The 21599-nt window shown below is 45.0% G+C and overlaps 1 protein-coding gene across 1 annotated transcript; it reads right to left on the bottom strand.

Moving 5' to 3' along the window:
* Positions 1 to 1584: 1584 nt before the first annotated feature.
* Positions 1585 to 14347, bottom strand: LOC115073648 (keratin, type I cytoskeletal 20-like). Its single transcript, XM_029572247.1, has 8 exons — positions 14000 to 14347; positions 12632 to 12714; positions 12375 to 12531; positions 7792 to 7953; positions 7529 to 7654; positions 6932 to 7131; positions 3596 to 3615; positions 1585 to 1682 (listed from the first exon to the last, which is right to left on the bottom strand). The coding sequence occupies exons 1-8, from the start codon at positions 14345 to 14347 to the stop codon at positions 1585 to 1587; spliced, it is 1194 nt and encodes a 397-aa protein (XP_029428107.1).
* Between the last annotated feature and the right edge of the window lie 7252 nt (positions 14348 to 21599).

Below are 21599 nucleotides of genomic sequence, written 5' to 3'. Positions count from 1 at the left end.
GTTTTAGCTGAAAATTCCCATAAATTTAGATGCCTAAAATGTTGGCACTGAACATTTTTTGAAAACTGATGCTTTTGTGTGTGCACACAAATCCACCAAGTTATTTGGTCCTGTGGGTCATATTGCTAATAAGAAAGAAAGAAATGCAAGCCCTTTATATTAACTGTAATACTTACCACTAATAACCAAATGGTTTGGAGCATTGAGTGTATTCAGTATGCACAATCGGGCCAATCTGTCACGAACAACAGCTGCATTCATAAAGAGAGTAGACGAAACCTTCTAATGTGTCAGCATTCTGATGCTTTGCAAATTGCCTCTCCTAAAATATGTTCTAAATACACACAAGCATCAGTAGCTGCCGAACCTTAAATGAAAAAAACAAATTCCCAAGCGTTGCCTTTTCAGAGCTAAGTTGCAACTTGCAAATCTCAGCATCCAGGTTCCAAAGCAGAAGACACGTAGTACCTTCGTGCAGAATGAATTTAGGGATCCAGAAGACTGAGAGCCAGAAGACCAGAAAACCTGTAACAACCGGCCCGCACTATGGCATGGGGGGAGGTGCTTCTTATGTCATGGCCTCTGTCTTTTGCCAGATTCCTAGGTACATGGAAAATTCAGCACAAGAGCAGGACCAAGCCAAACCGCCCCATTTTAACTCCAGTCCAAATACCAGCTCTGCAGGATGAAAACAAAGCTGTTAACAGTCCTTCGTAGGGCTACCAACCGGGGAAACCTTTTTTTTTTTTAAAAGCCAGCCCCTCCCTTCCTGTCCACCTTTCCGGCAGACAATGACATTCTCCTCCTCACAACCTCCCCTTTCTTCCTGACACACCCTGAAGGCCCGTGGTCCAGAGGATGAGCCATCACATGCTCCTCCGTTTCCAAGCCCCATCTCCCCTGTGTCTGTGGCAAGTAGCCTTGAAAATCAGAGGCAGCATGTCCTCATTAGGGACCGGCTTTCATTTGCAATACATTTTTCCATTTTTTTAAATCTTGTTTTGAGAAGAAAATGAAACCAAGAGAAATGAAATTTTGTTTGGTTTCATTTTCAAATGGCAGACGTCACCAAATCCTACCCCAGCCCCCCACCCCCAGCCTGGACTTCCCTGGACCTCCCTTAACCACTTATTCCGTTCACAAGTTTAAGGGGCCGGAGCGATCCCCAGTCGCGTGCGCCCCCCACCGGGTCTCCCTTTCAGAATGGCACCGGCAGGGCCTTTGATAACTGAGTTGAAAAAAGAGCACAGACAGACAGACAGACCTGCTGCTGCTCCCCGTGTAGGTGCCTTTCCCTGGAAAACTATGCACACACGCTGTACACAGAAATACCTACGAAAATCACCCTTTTTGTCACAGAATGGTCAGCCACCTATTTTTAGATGTACTTGAGCTTATTAACAGAAACAGCAGATTTCCCCTGTAGTGAAGTGAGAGGTTTATTACCAAGATTTCAGTAAGAGGGAAGAAGATAGTTTTATCTGCTCAAACTGTGAAATGGCAGAGTGTGGACCAATCTTGCAATCCCAGGTGAGCGGCTCTCTTGCAGAGGCAATAAACTTCTGTACCCAAAACTGCAGGCCACTATAATTTCTGGACGACCTCCTTGGACTGCGATGACACGACTTTACCATCGACTATCTCTTCCACCACTGTCTTTATCTTTCGGCTTCTGTTTTCCTCTGAGAGTGAAGGAGCATTGAAATCAATAAAGAGACACTGCAGTTCTTAACAGAGAGAAACTAAATTGACAACATTATTCAAAACTTATTTTTGCCTTTTTAGCCCTGAGCTTCAGAGTCAGGTGAGCACAGCTGGCAGCAGAGACTGTGCCGTAGGGACTGCAGTAGCAGCCTAGCACATCCAAGATGTCACGAGCTGAGGCTAGCATGAGAGTCCTCAGTGCTAAGCTCCTGGCAGATCTTCTCACTGCAAAACATTGGGTGCCATAATGTGCTCCGGAGAAAAATCTACTTGAGGGTCGATGCGAGTGCCTGGAAATAAACGTCGCTGGCTGACATCCTTCCCGACTGGTTTAGCACGCTGGTTTTTATGCTTGCTAAACCTTAGTGCATACATCCTAAAATCTAAGAGCTTGGACCTACGCATGACTTTAGGGCTTGATATACTAATCATGTTTCTCATTGAGATACAGCCAAGAAGACGTAGTCACGTGATGCATATTAATCGTACCTAATTGTGGGTGCATTTTTGAAAGGGATTTGCTGCCCCTTTGCTCAGCGTGGGGGCAACTGCACAGTGTCCACAGCGCATGTACTTTTCCCAGCAGGGAAAAGGGATGGCACTGGGAATGGGGATGGGGATGGGGGTGGAGGTGGGAGTGGGTGTGACAAAGCATGGGCAGGGAGTTTATTTTCAGTTCCTTGCACTTACTTCCCAGTGGGGAATGTCCCATTGAAAACTGACTTGCAGGCCCACACGTACAAAGGATAAAGCTGCTCATTTTTTTATTAGAACCATCAATCAGTTGCATGCCTCTATTTCACAGTATTGTTAATTTTATAAGTCTGGCATATATATCATATAGATTGTTTTTATAAACCAGACATGAACAATTAGGCCTACTAGAGTGCTTTATACCATTTGGTTTATTTGTGGAGAATCCCCAGAACATAAATACATACTGTAAATACATTAGATTTGACATACTGGGTCAAAACAAAGGTCCATCAAGCCCAGTATCCTGTTTCCAACAGTGGCCAATCCAGGTCGCAAGTATCTGGCAGGATCCCAAGGGGTAGATGGAGTTGATGCGGCTTCTCCCAGGGAGAAGAAGTGGATTTCTGCAACTCCATCCTAATAATGGTTAATGGACCTTTCCACCAGGAACTTGTCTAAACCTTTTTTAAATGCAGCTACACTATTAGCTTTCACCACTTCCTCTGGCAATGAATTCCAGAGCTTAATTATGTGTTGAGTAAAAAAATATTTTCTCTTATTAGCAACTTCATTGTGCGACCAGTAAAACTGACTCTTCTTTAAACAAATTTTAATGTAGGATAGTAGGGCTTAAAAAAATCTTGCAAGTTTCTGGAGGACAGGCCCATTAATTATTATTAGCCAGACATTGGGTATGCCACATTTTACTTCTGGGAGTGAGCAACCGGGAATTGGATCTCCTGGGTAGTTCCAAGTACCCACACTGGCTAGTGTTGGGCTCAGTAGACCACTGGTCGTGCCCATCATGGTGCTTCTTATGTTCTAAGAGGAAATTTTAAAACACTCTAACTAGGGACACAGCCTGCAGGGAAAGTATATGTATGAATTCCCTTTGAACACTGTCCGACCTTGCACCTTTTATGCGTGGGTGGAAATAGCACGCAGAGCTTTGAAAATAAAATGTGGGTACCTTCTTTTCCATCCCTGACCTAAACTGGCCTCTGGGACCACTTTCACGCAGCCCGGCTAAAAGTGCCCATGCTCTGGAAAACCGGCGCAACTGCTTTCAGATGGCTAGAAAGAGGACGATTTCCAGGCAGCCAATTTACTCAGGAGAATGAAATCAAAAATTGTTCTCCCCTTTTCTAGAGCTGTGTGACAATTTGTCCTAAAAGCAAAAGGAGAAACTCCTTACCTATTTCCAGGGCATCTGACCTATAAGAAAAAAAAGAGAGATTGAGTGGGGAGAAGAGGAGGGCAGTGCGAGCATTAAGAAATAACCAGCCCTCTATCTGCTTTCATGGCTCAGTAAAAGGCAAGGCCTGGCCTCCCTGGGGCTTTAATTATCATATGCTGTGCTGTGTTCTTCTCTCCTTCCCGAGAAGAGATTGTAACACATACTCACACTTTTAATAGATATGCACATACATTTCCATATTCAAATCAGTATCAGTTCTCCCTCATGCCTTTTACCTGACCTTTTATGCTGTTCATAGAAACATAGAAATGACGGCAGAAAAGGACCAAATGGCCTATCCAGTCTGCCCAGCGAGCTTCTCATGGTTGTATCTGCCACATTGTGCAGGCTACCCCCATGTTTCTTTTTTTTTTTTATTTTTTAATACTTTATTTATTCATTTTCAATATTATTACAATCACAAAAAGAGTTATTTCAGGTATGGTGCAATAACTGGTACAGTAAACAATTCAAAATGAAGAAACAGGGAATAGACGTTTCCATTCCAATTACAAAATATCCAATAAGCCAGTTGTCCTAAACAAAAAGAAATAAACAATTCCACAATATTTATTACCATATCCTTCTTTAAACTTTTATCTTAATTCTATAAAAGCAATCCCTAACTAATTATGGAGGCAGGGAAAATTTTGAAGAGACCTTTTAGAAATGTTACTAAACCGTAACCTTACAAATAATAGCAATAACATAGAACTAACTGGGCTTAAAACTTTAACCTAACCCCGTATCGACCGGGGAAGATGTATTGGGCCTACGGGCCTCTACAAATTGGCGAAGTTGGTCAACCTGGAGGAAAATAAAACATTCATCTCCTTTATTTAGAGTGCATCTACAAGGATAACGAAGCTTAAATGAAAAGCCTAAGGAAACCACCTCTTGCCTTAAAGTAAGGAATTCTCTCCTCCTAATTTGGGTGACTTGAGCCAAATCAGGGTAAATACGAACAGCCTGACCATAAAATAATAAGGGAAAGACCATAAAATAATAAGGGAAACCCCCATGTTTCTATTAAGGGTAGTAGCTGCCGCTCCACGTAGTTATCCCAAGCTTTATGATAACCCATTAAAATTGCAGCCAACATTTTTTACTGGGTGACGAGCTTTCTTGGATGTGCTGCTGGATGTGCTGCTTGGATGTGCTGCTTGGATGTGCTGCTGGATGTGCTGCTTGGATGTGCTGCTGGATGTGCTTTGGATGTGCTGCTGGATGAGCTTTGGATGTGCTGCTGGATGTGCTGCTTGGATGTGCTGCTTGGATGTGCTGCTGGATGTGCTGCTTGGATGTGCTTTGGATGTGCTGCTTGGATGTGCTGCTTGGATGTGCTTTGGATGTGCTTTGGATGTGCTGCTTGGATGTGCTGCTGGATGTGCTTTGGATGTGCTGCTTGGATGTGCTGCTTGGATGTGCTGCTGGATGTGCTTTGGATGTGCTGCTGGATGTGCTGCTTGGATGTGCTGCTGGATGTGCTTTGGATGTGCTGCTGGATGTGCTGCTTGGATGTGCTGCTTGGATGTGCTTTGGATGTGCTGCTGGATGTGCTTTGGATGTGCTGCTTGGATGTGCTGCTGGATGTGCTGCTTGGATGTGCTGCTTGGATGTGCTGCTGGATGTGCTGCTTGGATGTGCTGCTTGGATGTGCTGCTGGATGTGCTTTGGATGTGCTGCTGGATGTGCTGCTGGATGTGCTTTGGATGTGCTGCTGGATGTGCTTTGGATGTGCTGCTTGGATGTGCTGCTTGGATGTGCTGCTGGATGTGCTGCTTGGATGTGCTTTGGATGTGCTGCTGGATGTGCTGTTTGGATGTGCTGCTTGGATGTGCTTCTGTATGTGCTTTGCTTATGGACTTGGCCATAGAAGCAGTCCTGTGCTTTTTCCCTTATGTCTGTGTATCAGTACCCCAGACCTGTTCCTGCTACTGAACTCAATATCTCTTCCAGGCATGTTTAAACTCTGTACACTTCTGGTAGATTAGTCCAGGCCTTAGCTTTTTCCTGTTTGGTTCATACTTAATCCAACACCCAGTCTCTCCTCTGTGTCTTGCCATCAAGTTTTGTAATAATTCAACCATCCATCAAAACCAGTAATAAACATCCAGCCACCCTGTGCTTGTTGGTGTTAGATTTGTAACCATGGCTCCCTCACACATACAAGTTACCCCAGCCTTCTTGGAAGCCTACTGCAGCCATACTAGCCGATTTCAGGGCTGTAACCATGTCCACGCTCAACAAAGAGTAGCGCTCTCGGCTGTTTTTCAGGAGCCAACCTCTCTGGACTCTACATGCAGCAAGTCACGCTAGCACCAGGGCAGATCAACACCACCACAGCAGTTCTGACCGGACACCAGTCAGAGTGGCACCAGCATCCCACTGGTGGCATTCATTGCTCCGAGGGCTGCACTGCCTCATACATTTCCTGCACCTTTTTACACTCAAAAATGAATGGCAGCCCCGGAGCTGGCTTTAAGGTCTGAGGCTCCCCAAGCAGAAGATACTGCTTTTCTGTGATTCCTCTGATTTAATATTGTCGCGTTACTAAGCAGGAGGAAGCAGCAACAAAAAAAAACCCCAAAACGGTCTTTAAAGTGGTCAGGTTAGGGAAACAGTTGCTTGTAACATCGAGCATCTGTTTTTCTAACCTGCACACAGCCGCGTCTTCTGGGCGCTCGATGCCATGGATGCGCTAGGGCTGCACATTATTCCTAGTGCATCCTTTTTAGCACGGTGCATCAAGCGCCCAGGAGAGGTGACTGTGAGCAAGTTAAAAAACAGTGTGTCCAGTCTGGACGCATGTTTTTAGTGCATCGGTATTGCATTGGCCTGTTAGGCTTTGATTTTTTCTCTTGTCATTGTCTAAGCTCTTTAGGGACACAAGCGCTCAATGCGTGAACTGAACCAAGTGATTTTGTAAAGACCACGCCCAAGCACATCTCTCTTCCCCTTCTTGCACCCACACAGACAGACGCACAGGAGAATCATCTTGGAACCAAGTTATAAAGCCACACAAAATGTGTGCCCCAAGGCCTGTCTCCCTGCCCACAGCGAAAGCCGCCTAACTCAGCTGGCTAGCTCTGAAAATTTGTACCCTTTCCCCTCCCCCTTCAATCCAATGATGCCCCTGGAAATGTCCGCTGTTTCAGCAGGTAACTACAGCCGTCTAGTGCAGGAAGGAAGCCTTATCCCTCCATTCTAGCCACCTAACTCCATAGTCAGGCGGCTGGATCCTTTTGAAAATTAAGCGCATAATCCCAATAAAACCTTCTCTGGGTTTCTTACTGAAATTCCTCTGCTTCCAGCAGACGGCGGTACATCTCAATCTCCTGCGCCAGGGCTGTGTGCTTCTCCTTCTGCTGCTGTGCCTGGGTTCGCATATAAAGCAGCTGCTCCTCCAGAACGCGGATCCTATCCTGCACCTCTTCCAGCTGCGAGCTGTACCAGGCTTTCACTTCCGAAAGGGTGCTCGCCACGGCTGCTTTCTGCAAGTGCATCACAATGAGAGAAAGCCGAAAGCCTCCAGGGAGTTTCAAATCAGAAGACTTATATTTTTAAGCTACTATTTAAAAAATAAAAATAAAAATGTGTGCCAATATCTATATCTGTCTCTCTCTCTCTCTATAGAAAAACACAAATAAATGAAAAAATGTCCCACCAGGACAATAATCCAAAGACATTATTGTCAGGTACGTTAAAGCCTTATATTTTACGAACCCTAAACGTACAAATGGGGAAATAACTGATCTGATACCCAATTTTCATCCAAAGGGCAACTGGTAAAACTGAAAGCAAATATGAAGATTGCATTCCTCCCTCTGAGCTGACAGTCCTCTGTGAAAGGATCTCTGAGATCAAAGGGAATGGGCACATTTTATGTACCTGGTTAAGCTCAGTCTGGAAAGTTATCTCCAGATCCCGAATGGTCTGAGTTAGGGTGGTGATCTCCGTCTTCCTCGTCTTCAGCTCTTCAGTGCTCACAGTCACCTGCACGTTCAGCGCTTCAGTCTGAAAGACAAGAGTTGCAAAGAGGCCCTGAGCTCATGGGGAAGTGGAAGCCTGACCTGATTACTAATATTCATTAGGAGACTTCTATCAGGTCCCAGTGAAGGGAGACCGAGTGCCCCAAAGCCCTCCCAGTTTACCTGTCTTTCAAACCACTCTTTAGCTTCTTGCTGCTGCTTCTTGGCCAGCTCTTCATACTGCAGTCTCATGTTGGCCAGGAGCATCCCAAGGTTAGGGCCAGGAACAGCATCCACCTCCACGTTGACTGTGTTATTCACATTTCTGCGGAGCTGAGTGACTTCCTGTAGATAAAGAGGCATGCACAGTCACACTCATTGGGGCCGATGCAACACGGTGCACTCAGGCTAGCGCGCAGCTTGATGCGCAGTTTGACGCACTAGAATAACTCCTGATGCAATAATGGAACTAGCGCATCCAAACCTGATGAGGCTATTAGCTAGTACCCCCGATGTAAAAAAAAACAAACAAACATGTTCCCGACGCACACATTTGAACCCTCAAAAATCAACACCAGCCCCAGATCTGGCATAAAGGTGCCTCAAGCCATCAACAGAAAAGCAGAAAATACAGTTTTCTGTTGTTCCTCCAACTTAATATTATCACGATACTAAGACAGAGGAACCACAGAAAGCAGCAGCATGAAAAAAAAAGTCTTGATGACGGTCAGGTTAAGAAAATAGATGCTCAATTTACCAGCATCTATTTCCCTAACTTATGGTTGTGTGCAGGTTTGGAAAACGGTCGCTCATTAATTAAGCGTCCATTTTCCGAACCTGAGGCTGTGCGCACATCCACATCTCTTGAGCACACGATGCCAAGGATGCATTAGGAATGCACAATTTACCTTAGTGCATCCTTTTTAATGTAGCTGTTCATTTGCATATTGCATCACGCGCCCAGGACAGGTGCATGAACACACGTTAGGAAAATGGGCGTCCAGTCTGGATGTTTGTTTTTAGTGCATCCATATTGCATCGGCCTTTATGTGATTTTTCACCTTCAGTGGGATAGGAGGTGATGTCCTTTCGTGGATTACAAACTGGTTAAAAGACAGGAAACAGAGAGTAGGATTAAATGGAAATTTTCTTACTGGAAGGGAGTGGGCAGTGGAGTGCCTCAGGGATCTGTATTGGGACCCTTACTTTTCAATATATTTATAAATGATCTGGAAAGGAATTCAACTAGTAAGATTATCAAATTTGCGGATGATACAAAATTATTCAGAGTAGTTAAATCACAAGCGGATTGTGATAGATTACAGGAGGACCTTGCAAGACTGGAAGATTGGGCATCCAAATGGCAGATGACATTTAATGTGGACAAGTGCAAGGTGTTGCATATAGGGAAAAATAACCCTGGCTGTGGTTACACGATGTTAGGTTCCATATTAGGAGCTACCACCCAGGAAAAAGATCTAAGCATCATAGTGGATAATACTTTAAAATCGTTGGCTCAGTGTGCTGCAGCAGTCAAAAAAGCAAACAGAATGTTAGGAATTATTAGGAAGGGAATGGTTAATAGAACGGAAAATGTCATAATGCCTCTATATCGCTCCATGGTGAGACTGCACCTTGAATACTGTGTACAATTCTGGTCGCCGCATCTCAAAAAAGATATAGTTGCAAAGGAGAAGGTACAGAGAAGGGCAACCAAAATGATAAAGAGGATGGAACAGCTCCACTATGAGGAAAGGCTGAAGAGGTTAGGCCTGTTCAGCTTGGAGAAGAGACGGCTGAGGGGGGATATAATAGAGGTCTTTAAGATCAAGAGAGGTCTTGAACGAGTAGATGTGAATCGATTATTTACACTTTCAATTAATAGAGGGACTAGGAGGCATTCCATGAAGTTAGAAAGTAGCACATTTAAGACTAATTGGAGAAAATTATTTTTCACTCAACGCACAATAAAGCTCTGGAATTTGTTGCCAGAGGATGTGGTTAGTGCAGTTAGTGTAGCTGGGTTCAAAAAAGGTTTAGATAAGTTCTTGGAGAAGTCCATTAATGGCTATTAATCATTTACTTAGGGAATAGCCACTTCCATTAATTGCATCAGTAGCATGGGATCTTCTAAGTGTTTGGGTAATAGCCAGGTTCTTGTGGCCTGGTTTGGCTTCTGTTGGAAACAGGATGCTGGGCTTATATTCTTATGTTCTTATATGCTATACTGGGTCAGACCAAGGGTCCAGCAAGCCCAGTTTCCTGTCTCCAACAGTGATAAATCCGAGTCACATTAAATAGATCCCAAGCTACTATTGCTGGCAACTATCAGTGGCTTTTCACTATTGATTAATAGTAGTTTATGGACTTCTCCTCCAGAAACTTATCCAACCCTTTTTTTAAATCCAGTTACACTAACTGCCTTAACCACATCCTCTGGCAATGAATTCCAGAGCTAAATTGCGTGTTGAGTGCTACTTGCTAACTTCATCGAGACCCTGTATTATCCGAAAGAGTAAATAACCATTTCACATTTACCCATTCAGGTCCTTTCATGATTTTGTAGACCTCTATCTTATCCCACCTCAGCCATCTCTTCTCTAAACTGAACAGCCCTAACCTCTTTAGCCTTTTCTCATAGGGGCACCGTTCCATGCTCTTTATCATTTTGGTCACCCTTCTCTGTACTTTCTACAGTGAAACTATATCTTTTTTGAGATGCGGTGACCAGAATTGTTCACAGTATTCAAGGTGCGGTCTAACCATTGAGCGATACAGAGGCATTATGACATCCTCTGTTTTGTTAACCATTCCCTTCCTAATAATTCCTAACATTCTGTTTGCCTTTTTGACTGCTGCAGCTCACTGAGCTGATGATTTCAAAGTATTATCCACTATGATGCCTAGATCTTTTTCTTGGGAGATAGCACCTAATATGGAACCTAACATTGTGTAACTACAGCAAGGATTATTTTTCCCTATATGCAACACCTTGCACTTGTCCACATTAAATTTCATCTACCATTTGGACACCCAGTCTTCCAGTCTCGCAAGATCATCCTGTAATTTATCATAATCTGCTTGTGATTTAACTTATCTGAATAATTTTGTATCATCCGCAAATTTGATAACCTCACTCGTCGTATTCCATTCCAGATCATTTATATATATACAAGCCGTTAAGCCCGTTAAAACGGGCTACATCCCTCTGTCTCTCACCTCCCCCTCTTTCTCTCTCCCCTCACTCTTCACCACCCCCTCCCTCACCCACTCCTCCCCACCCTCCCTCTCCTATCACTCAGTCCCTCCCTCCCACTCAGTCTCACTCACTCCCTCCCCCCCTCTCTCCCTCCCTCTCACTCACTCAGTCCCACTCACTCTCACTCAGTCCCCACTCCCTCCGTCCTCTCCCTCAGTCCCTCCCCCTCACTCAATCCCTCCCTCCCACTCAGTCACTCCCTCCCCCCCTCCCTCTCACTCACTCAGTCCCACTCACTCTCCCTCAGTCCCACTCCCTCCCTCTCTCTCCCAGTCCCACTCTCTCCCTCAGTCCCCCCTCTCCCTCTCACTCAGTCCCACTCCCTCCCCCTCACTCAATCCCTCCCCCTCACTCAGTCACTCCCTCCCACTCTCTCTCTCCGTCCCTCCCTCCCACTCAGTCCGTCCCTCCCTCTCTCTCTCTTCTCCCTCCCTCGCTACCGCCCGCTACCGCCGTCGCCGCCCGCTACCGCCGTCGCCACCGCCGCCGCTCGCTACCGCCGTCGCCGCTACCGCCGTCGCCGCTACCGCTGTCGCTCGCTACCGCCGTCGCCGCCCGCTGCCGGTACCGCCGCTGCTGCCACTGGACGCCGCCATTTTTTTTTCTTTCTGAAGCTGCCTCAGAGCGACGTGCTCGCCCGCACATGCGCGGTAGAGCTGGTCTCTACTGCGCATTTGCGGGCCGTCGGTCACAGGCCATTTATAAGGTAGATCGAAAAGCACTGGTCCAAGTACAGATCCCGGAGGCGCTCCACTGTTTACCCTTTTCCACTGAGAAAATTGACCATTTAATCTTACTCTCTGTTTCCTGTCTTTTAACCAGTTTGAAATCCACAAAAAGACATCTCCTCCTATCCCATGGCTTTTTAGTTTTCTTAGAAGCCTCTCACAAAGGACTTTGTCTTACATAATATTTTTTTTTTGTAAATCAAGGAAAACATTGAAATGCTAGGGCTATCCTGGTGGATGCACTCTAAAATGTCTTTTGATTCTCCCTGCACTCCAACAGCTCAAATAAATAATTCTGTATGAAGAACTCAGGTCTCCAGACAGGCCACAGTCTTGGCGATTCTATGTTCCTGCCAATCGTTCCTGGTTATCAGGGAACTGATTATTTCAAATGTAATTAAAAACACTTGAGTTGAGCAGGCCCAGTGGCTGAGGAACCTGATGTGGCCTAGGTTACTAGTTCATGTTTTCTGCCTCCTGAGTCAGCTGGGACTGGTAATACTTCAGAGGCAGTGTTCACAGCCCTTGACTTAACCCCTCGTGGCCAGATTTAGGGTCTGTGATTGCAGCGTTCTGGTACATGACCTCCAGATGAGCACTGCCGCTGCAATGGGGGGGGGGGAGGGGCAGGGCAGAGAGGGATGTGATCCCTGGGGCAGTTGCACACCAGGGCTTAAAGTGCCAAATGCCAGCCATGGCTCCCTTTTGAGCAGGAAGCGCAGAAAAACAGAAAGAAGCCAGTTAACCCCTTCTAGTTGTTTGCCTCTCACTGCTCTTACTTCCTTGTGGTTCTTCTCCAGGTAAATCTTCTCCTCCAGAAGCACTTCAAACTCTGATTCCAAGTTAGTTTTTGTCACAGTGAGATTATCCCTGAGGTGGCGCAGCTTTTGAATATCGTTCTCCACTGCCAGGCGCATGGCTGCCTCACTCTTGTACCTAGAGATGGAAAGTGCGTCTTAAGTGTTAGAAAGCAGTCAACGCAACTGACCGGACAAGCAAAAGGAGCAACACGTTATGAGCTGCTTACATCACTTACTTTAATGTGAAGTCCTCGGCGGCCAGTTTGATGTTATCCATCTGTAGAACAATCTTAGTGTTCTCAAACGTAGCCTCTTGCAGCTGAAGGACAGAATGAGATGAGTAAGAGAATTCACATTTTCACCTGAGCAGGTCCCAATCGACATCTCCAGTGCAATCACTGAGAAACCACCTGAGTGGAAGCCTTTTCAGGCCTGCTTCGTCAAACAATTTGACATACCTGGAGAAAGGCTCACTGAAGCGACGAGACAAAGCTTTTCTTAAACAATTTATTTTTTTGAACCTACTTCAGACTTTGAAAAACTCCACAACTGGCAGATCCCAATTTGGATTTTTCGAAAATCTGAAGTAAATTTTTCAAATTTCTGTTAGAAATGTTCCCCGGATCTGATGGTAAAACTTTGATGAACTTCCCCCTGTAGACTGAGGAGGGGAAAACGCTGTGGAGCTTGAACTACACTGAAATTCTCCTGGTTCAAGTTCTGCATCTTCAGAATATAACACATTTCTGACCCCTGTACAAAAGGACAGGAGGGTCACAGGTAATACTGTCGGCCTGTTAACATCAGAAATACCATAGCACATGGAGATAAAAGTGCTTAGGCCAGCCCGATAAGATCTGAACATATTTCCTAAGATTGTTTCTTACTCATTTTTCACTGCTCCAATAACTGGTAGACATCATCAGTTTTTTTGTGAATACCCTTATTGATGTGTGCCATCTAGTTAGCTTTCTTACATGTAACACCACATGCTGAAGACAGAAGAATAGCTGTGTTATCTTAAAGAATTCTTATTTTATTGAATTATTTTTAAAGCATTTGTTACCCACCGATCTTAAATTCTAAGCAGGATACAATAAAATGTTCATCAAAACATGACATCTACTTACAAATAACAACCTGCGCAACCTGACAGCATGAAATAACTATTAACTAAGCCTTTATTGTTCACATGTTTGTGTATCCCCAGAATTCAGATCCCTTCATGGGCAGCTCAGCCATTTGTCCTTATGTTCTTTACAAATATGAAATTTCCTTGTACAGTAATCTCCGCCTTCGGTGAATTTCTTATTCCAAAAAATGGATAATAAATCCATATAAATAATCAAAGCCCTGTGGTATCATGCACCATCATCATAGAATGTGATTATTATCATCTTGTATTCTGATCAATGCTATAATTTAGAATTGTGCCAGATTTTAGCAAAGTTGAGAGGGCTATGAATTTTGCCAGAAATAAGGATACGGTTGATTGAAGTGGTAGTAGAAATGTAAAAGCATGTCGTAAAATGTGACTACAATATAAACTGTTATGAAAAACGATAAATGATTGATAGCAAATGGAAAATAGGAACCCTTCCTACCTTAGCTCGGAGCTCTTCTATCACCCGGTAATAAGTGCTGTAGTCACGGCCTGCGGCAGGAGCACTCTTCTCACCCCACTCTCTGATCTTAACTTCCAGCTTAGAGTTCGCCTTCTCCAGGGAGCGCACCTTGTCCAGGTAACTAGCCAGACGCTCGTTCAGATTCTGCAAGGTTAACTTCTCGCTCCCATCGAGCAGCAGGTCCTTAGCGTTGGGGCTGAACTGGAAACCACCAGCAAAGGCACCTCCAAAGCCGCTGCTGGTACTGAACGAACGATACACCTTTCGTCCATGGTGTATCGTGTACCTTCCACTGCTCGTGCTGAGTGCCTGGTGGAGTGCTGCCATTGTGTTTTTTTCTAGACGAGCAAAGCCCGCACAATTGACTGCACTAGCTGGAGTGGAGTGTGCACTGCAGTGCAAGTTCCTCCAACCTTTATCTCTAGCAACTCCACCCACTGAGTTTTAATACCCAATGATCTGCTCCATTTCAACTGATAGTATTATACAATAAAACTTTTTCCCTGGAATTTATTGTAGGTAGGACATTGATTCGAGATATGGATGAAATACAGTTTTTTCTATTTGACATTTGCACTACCTTGTAAACTTTATAGGGCAAGTAGCACAGGTTTTATGGTATATGCAATCAGAGGGGTACAAAAGGCAAGGGTATAGAAAATGCAGAATTTCAGGGAAGAGCAGAAAAATAAACAAGAGGAAATGTGATGAGACAATAGAAAAAATTCTGAGCCACTCGATGGGTTTTTGGAAATTGTTTGAAGGTGTTCTGGAGCAAATACATCCATCGCCACGGGAACACTCCAGGATATTTTTTCTACAATCGATATCCCCTACAGGTCTAAACCATCAAATCAACTGGCATATGCTGTAACACCATATATAGTTTTTGTTTTTCCAGTTCCTTGATATAGTTTGCAGTATTGATTGGCAGGTCCAGTTTTCCACCATTTCTTTGCCTTTTAAATGGCTGTTCCGCCTAAGTCTATGCGTAGCCGCTCTCAGCTTTTTAAGCAGCACAGCTAACTGTCAGAGCGTTTGCTCCTCCATCAAGTCTAGCTGTGCCTGTTTTCGCTACATCCTGTAAGAAATTCTGATGGTTACATTTTGCTCTCTCTTTCCTTCAGCCTAAAACATGTTATGTTATTTTACAGGCTGCTTTTCAGGTCTGCAGATTATTTTGATTATGCAATAAACTATGTAAGAACATAAGAAATTGCCATGCTGGGTCAGACCAAGGGTCCATCAAGCCCAACATCCTGTTTCCAACAGAGGCCAAAAACCAGGCCACAAGAACCTGGCAATTACCCAAACACTAAGAAGAACCCATGCTACTGATGCAATTAATAGCAGTGGCTATTCCCTAAGTAAACTCGATTAATAGCCGTTAATGGACTTCTCCTCCAAGAACTTATCCAATCCTTTTTTGAACCCAGCTACACTAACTGCACTAACCACCTCCTCTGGCAACAAATTCCAGAGCTTTATTGTGCATTGAGTGAAAAAGAATTTTCTCCAATTAGTCTTAAATGTGTTACTTGCTAACTTCATGGAATGCCCCCTAGTCCTTCTATTATTTGAAAGTGTAAATAACCGAGTCACATCTACTCGTTCAAGACCTCTCATGATCTTAAAGACCTCTATCATATCCCCCCTCAGCCGTCTCTTCTCCAAGCTGAACAGCCCTAACCCCTTCAGCCTTTCCTCATAGGGGAGCTGTTCCATCCCCTTTATCATTTTGGTCGCCCTTCTCTGTACCTTCTCCGTTGCAACTATATCTTTTTTGAGATGCGGCGACCAGAATTGTACACAGTATTCAAGGTGCGGTCTCACCATGGAGCGATACAGAGGCATTATGACATTTTCCGTTCTATTAACCATTCCCTTCCTAATAATTCCCAACATTCTATTTGCTTTTTTGACTGCTGCAGCACACTGAACCGACGATTTTAAAGTATTATCCACTATGATGCCTAGATCTTTCTCCTGGGTGGTAGCTCCCAATATGGAACCTAACATCGTGTAACTACAGCAAGGGTTATTTTTCCCTATATGCAACACCTTGCATTTATCCACATTAAATTTCATCTGCCATTTGGATGCCCAATCCTCCAGTCTTGCAAGGTCCTCCTGTAATGAATCACAGTCTGCCTGTGATTTAACTACTCTGAATACTTTTGTATCATCCGCAAATTTGATAACCTCACTCGTCGTATTCCTTTCCAGATCATTTATATATGTATTGAAAAGCACCGGTCCAAGTACAGATCCCTGAGGTACTCCACTGTTTACCCTTTTCCACTGAGAAAATTGACCATTTAATCCTACTCTCTGTTTCCTGTCTTTTAACCAGTTTGTAATCCACGAAAGGATATCGCCTCCTATCCCATGACTTTTTAGTTTTCGTAGAAGCCTCTCATGAGGGACTTTGTCAAACGCCTTCTGAAAATCCAAATGCACTACATCTACCGGTTCACCTTTATCCACATGTTTATTAACCCCTTCAAAAAAATGAAGCAAATTTGTTAGGCAAGACTTCCCTTGGGTAAATCCATGTTGACTGTGTCCCATTAAATCATGTCTTTCTATATGATCTACGATTTTGATCTTGAGAATATTTTCCACTATTTTTCCCGGCACCGAAGTCAGGCTCACTGGTCTATAGTTACCCGGATCGCCCCTGGAGCCTTTTTTAAATATTGGGGTTACATTGGCCACCCTCCAGTCTTCAGGTACAATGGATGATTTTAATGATAGGTTACAAATTTTAACTAATAGATCAGAAATTTCATTTTTGAGTTCCTTCAGAACCCTAGGATGCATACCATCTGGTCCAGGTGATTTGCTACTCTTTAGTTTGTCAATCTGGCCTACTACATCTTCCAGGTTCACAGTGATTTTGTTCAGTTCGTCTGAGTCATCACCCCTGAAAACCATCTCTGGAACTGGTATCTCCCCAACATCCTCATTAGTAAACACGGAGGCAAAGAATTCATTTAGTCTTTCTGCAATGGCCTTATCTTCCCTAAGAGCCCCTTTAACCCCTCTGTCATGATATTGAAAAATGTTTTCATTCATTTTATTTAGACAATAATTTTAGTCCATTCATGGACAGTACATGATAATATTTATTTATTTACGGATTCTTTTTTTCTATACCGCCTACAGCAGAAATACTGTTCTAAGCGGTGAACAATGGATAAGCAAAACAATACATAATCATATAAAAAAACAAAAAAAATACAAATAGAACATAAATAAAATGTCTGTATCATTATAAGGCATTTTTTATGTGCATTCTAAAAATCTCAAAATAATACATTTTTGTGGTATCATCTACATTTAATTGCAAGACATTGCATTTAAAGATATTTTTTTCCCACTAATGACTTATGATTACACCTCACATGCTTGTTGAAACATTGCTGCGCTGGAGGTGGACCCTTGGGCTGAGGTGGGGTTGATGCAACCCGTAGGCGAGGACCTATGGGTCCCTACCGACAGCAGGTGGAGTGGGTTGAAGCTAGAAGCCGGTGGAGACACACCTATACCAGCCCTCGTTCCCCTCGGGTTGAGCCTTCGGGTGCCGGGGCCGACAGGACTTAGGTGGGCCTCGAGGTTAGCTAGAGAAGAAAGGTGATACAGCCAAGAGTCAGCAGTCGGTGGATAGTGCAGTCCTATCCTGGACTGGATTTGATACTGGAACTCAGGCGCCAAAGGAACAGTGAGGAACTGAAGGCACTTAAGCAAAGGAAGGCAGAAGCCTTGAAAGTCCATGTCCAGAGGATAGGCGAGGAGAGGCGTCACTGACAGGCTAGGGTTAGAGCCGGCGACGAGTAGAAGTTGTGGCAAGTAACGTAGAACCCTGGACACTTGGTAGTCTGTAGCGTAGTCATTCAAGGCAGTGGTCAAGGCACAGAGAGGGCAGGTATAGTCAATCAAGGCAGTGGTCAGGGCATGGAGAAGGCAGGCATAGTAAAGTGTGACGAAGGTCCGGGGGCTGGAGAGAAGCTGAAGAGTAGTCAGGCATAGCGGAGGTTGGGGGCTGGAGAGAAGCTGAAGAGTAGTCAGGCGTAGCGGAGGTCCGGGGCTGGAGAGAAGCTGAAGAGTAGTCAGGCGTAGCGGACGTCAAATCCAATGAGTCAGTCCAACACATAGACGAAACAGGAATTAGAAGAACAGGAACCGGGAACGACAGGAAAACAGGAACACACGATGAGACGAATCCAGGCTCAGCAATGAGTACTCGGAGTACAAGGAGACCTATTGCAAAGGCAATGCTATGGAGCGAGGCCTGGGCTTATATACGCTGAAGAGTCTGATGTCAACATCCGGGTCTGCGGCCGGGTTCCCGCTGCGGGCCCTTTAAAAGAATCAGTGATGGGCGTGCGTTCCTAGGAAGGGGCGCAGCGCTGATGGCGGTGTCTCTCCGCGGACCATGCGAAGAGGCCCGACGAACAGGGACAGCTTGGCTAGCAACACTGGGTGGCATGGCAGGGCCGGAGGCTCCGGAGGGAATCTGAGGTCGGAGATGGTGGCCCACCACCGCCAGTGAAGAGGAGCTGGAGTCCATCTGAGAAGGTGAGATGGCTGCGCTGCAGAGCTGCTGCAGGTGGCACGCGTAACAGTACCCCCCCCCCCCCTTTACGCCCACCTCCTGGAGGTCAGGATTTGTCCGGATGGGCACGGTGGACAAGAGGAGTTTCTTAAGAACATAAGAATATAAGAACATAAAAAGTTGCCATACTGGATCAGACCGAGGGTCCATCAAGCCCAGCATCCTGTTTCCAACAGTGGACAATCCAGGTCACAAGAACCTGGCAAGTACCCAAACATTATGTAGATCCCATGCTACTGATGCCAGTAATAGCAGTGGCTATTCCCAAAATCAACTTGATGAATAGCAATTAATGGATTTCTCCAAGAACTTATCCAAACCTTTTTTAAACCCAGCTACACTAATTACTCTTATCCAGGATGTTTCGAGCTGGCTCCCATAAATTCTCTTTGGGTCTGTATCCCTCCCAGGAAAGGAGGTACTCCCAAAAGAGGCCCTACTACGGACATCTAGGACTTTGTAGACTTTATACGTCGTGTCAGTTTCTGCCACCAAAGGAGGTGGCTCAGAAGCTTTCCGGGCAGACCAGGACAGAATCACAGGCTTTAGAAGTGATACATGGAATGTATTATGTATCCCCAGTGTAGGGGGCAGCCGAAGCTGGTATGTAACAGTTCCGATGCATTGGGTAACCGGGAAAGGCCCGATAAACCTAGGAGCAAATCTCTGCAACTGAATTCGAAGTTGGATATATCTGGTACTTAACCAGACTTTCTGGCCAGGAAGGAATTCAGGAGTTGAGCATCATCAACTGTCAGCAGTTCTTTTGGCCCGGGAGGCAGCCTGATGCAGGCAAAGATTTGTCTGTTCCTATAGTGTCTTAAGGATATCCGCAGTAGCCTGTGCCACAGGGGATGGCACGGATAGAGGTATGGGTAGTGGTGGTCGTGGTTGTTTCCCATAGACAATTGAAAAGGGGACATTCCAGTAGCCATGGCGATGTGAGAGTTGTGAGAAAACTCTGCCCAGGATAAGAGGTCTGACCAGTTATCTTGTCGGTCATTGATGTATGCACGCAGGAAAGCCTTCAAAGAGCGGTTCATCCATTCAGCTTGCCCGTTGGCCTGGGGATGATAGGCAGTCATAAGGCTGATGTGAATACCAAATTTTCTGCAGAGTGAACGCCAATACCTGGTGACGAATTGAGGATCTTGATCTGAAACTATATCCATGGGTAAACCATGTAATCTGAAAATATGGTGGAAGAACAATCACGCTAGCTCTGGAGCAAATGGTAGGCCTGGCATGGTGGGCCATTTTAGAAAAGTGGTCTTTGGTGACCCAAATTACGGTGTGACCCTTAGAAGGTGGCAAATCCATGACGAAATCCATAGACAGGTGAACCCACGGTTCTTTGCGTGCTGGAAGTGGTTGAAGAAGACTCCCCCCAAGATCGCCCGACCGGAGGTTTTTGCTGTGCACAAACATTACAGGATTCGACATATGCTTTTGCGTCAGAGACCAAGGTAGGCCACCAGAAGAACCACGGTTCGTGCTCGTCCTGGGTGACCGGCAATGAACTTGGTGAGTGGCAGACAAGGAGATACAAGCCGGGTTGATTATATGGGTTGGTTCTTATGGAATGTCTTCAGGCTTAAAGGACCATGGTAGGGCATCTGCCCGGAGATTCTTCTCGGTTGGGCAATAACGGAGTTCAAAATCAAATCTAGAGAAAAACAAAGCCCATCGAGCTTGACGGGCATTGAGACCTTGTGCTTGACTCAAATGTTCCAGATTCTTATGATCAGTGAACACCATAAATTTATTTTGTGCGCCCTCTAGACACGGGCGCCACTTTTCAAGAGCCAACTTTATGGCGAGCAATTCACGGTCCCCGATGCTGTAATTTTGCTCTGCCAATGAGAATTTATGGGATTAAAAGGAACAAGGAACAAGGAACTACAGTACCAGAGGCAGTGCATTGACTTAGGACGGCCCCAGGCCCAATGGCGGAGGCATCCACTTTGACAAGAAATGGAAGAGTCGGCTCTGGGTGGTGTAGACAGGATCCCTTCTGGAAGGCTTCCTTCAAACGATGGAAGGCAGCAATGGCTTCAGGCAGCCAGTTTCATGTGTTTTGGCCTTTATGGGTTAAGGCTGTCAGAGGCGCAGCCATTGTCGAATAATGTGGGATAAAGTGACGATAGTAATTGAGAAATCCTAGGAAGCACTGGAGCGCTTTGAGTCCCACTGACTGCAGCCAATCCCAGATTCCCTTTAATTTAGCAGGGTCCATGGAGAAGCCTTGCTGAGAGATGATATAGCCCAGGAAGGGCAAACTGGGCTTTTCAAACAGACACTTGTCCAATTTCGCAACCAGATGGTTTTCATGAAGACGCTGGAGGATGGTTCTTACGTCGGCACGATTCATGTCAAGATCTCTAGAAAAGATGTGGATGTCATCCAGATAAGCCACAACTTTAGTGTACAATAGATCTCTAAAACTTTCTTTCATCATTCATTGGAATACTGCGGGTGCGTTACAGAGGCCAAAGGGCATCACCAAGTATTTGTAGTGACCATCCCTGGTGTTAAAAGCAGTTTTCCAAATGTCATCGGGGTGAATTCTCACCAGGTTATACGCCCTGTGTAAATCCAGCTTCGTGAAGATGGAGGCACCCTGAAGATGGTCAAATAATTCAGAAATCAGCAGTAAGGGATATTTATCCTTACAAGTGATGGCGTTTAGGCTGCAGTTGTCAATACACGGCCTAAGTGACCCATCTTTCTTGGTCACAAAAAAGAATCCCGCCCCAGCGGGTGATATAGATGGGTGAATAAATCCTTTTGCAAGATTTTCCTGAATATATTTAATCATTGCCTTTGTCTCAGGTAAGGACAAAGGACTGGTGCATCCATGAGGAGGCATGGTTCCAGGAAGGAGATAAATTAGGCAATCAAACCTTCGGAGAGGCGGAAGAAGGTCAGCCTTCTATTTAGAAAATATGTCCTCATAGGCAG

This window comes from Rhinatrema bivittatum, chromosome 12, assembly GCF_901001135.1.
Source record: "Rhinatrema bivittatum chromosome 12, aRhiBiv1.1, whole genome shotgun sequence".
NCBI classification, from domain to species: Eukaryota; Metazoa; Chordata; class Amphibia; order Gymnophiona; family Rhinatrematidae; genus Rhinatrema; species Rhinatrema bivittatum.
The sequence above is the reverse complement of the archived record's forward strand: the minus strand, read 5'-3'. Positions and strand labels throughout refer to the sequence as shown.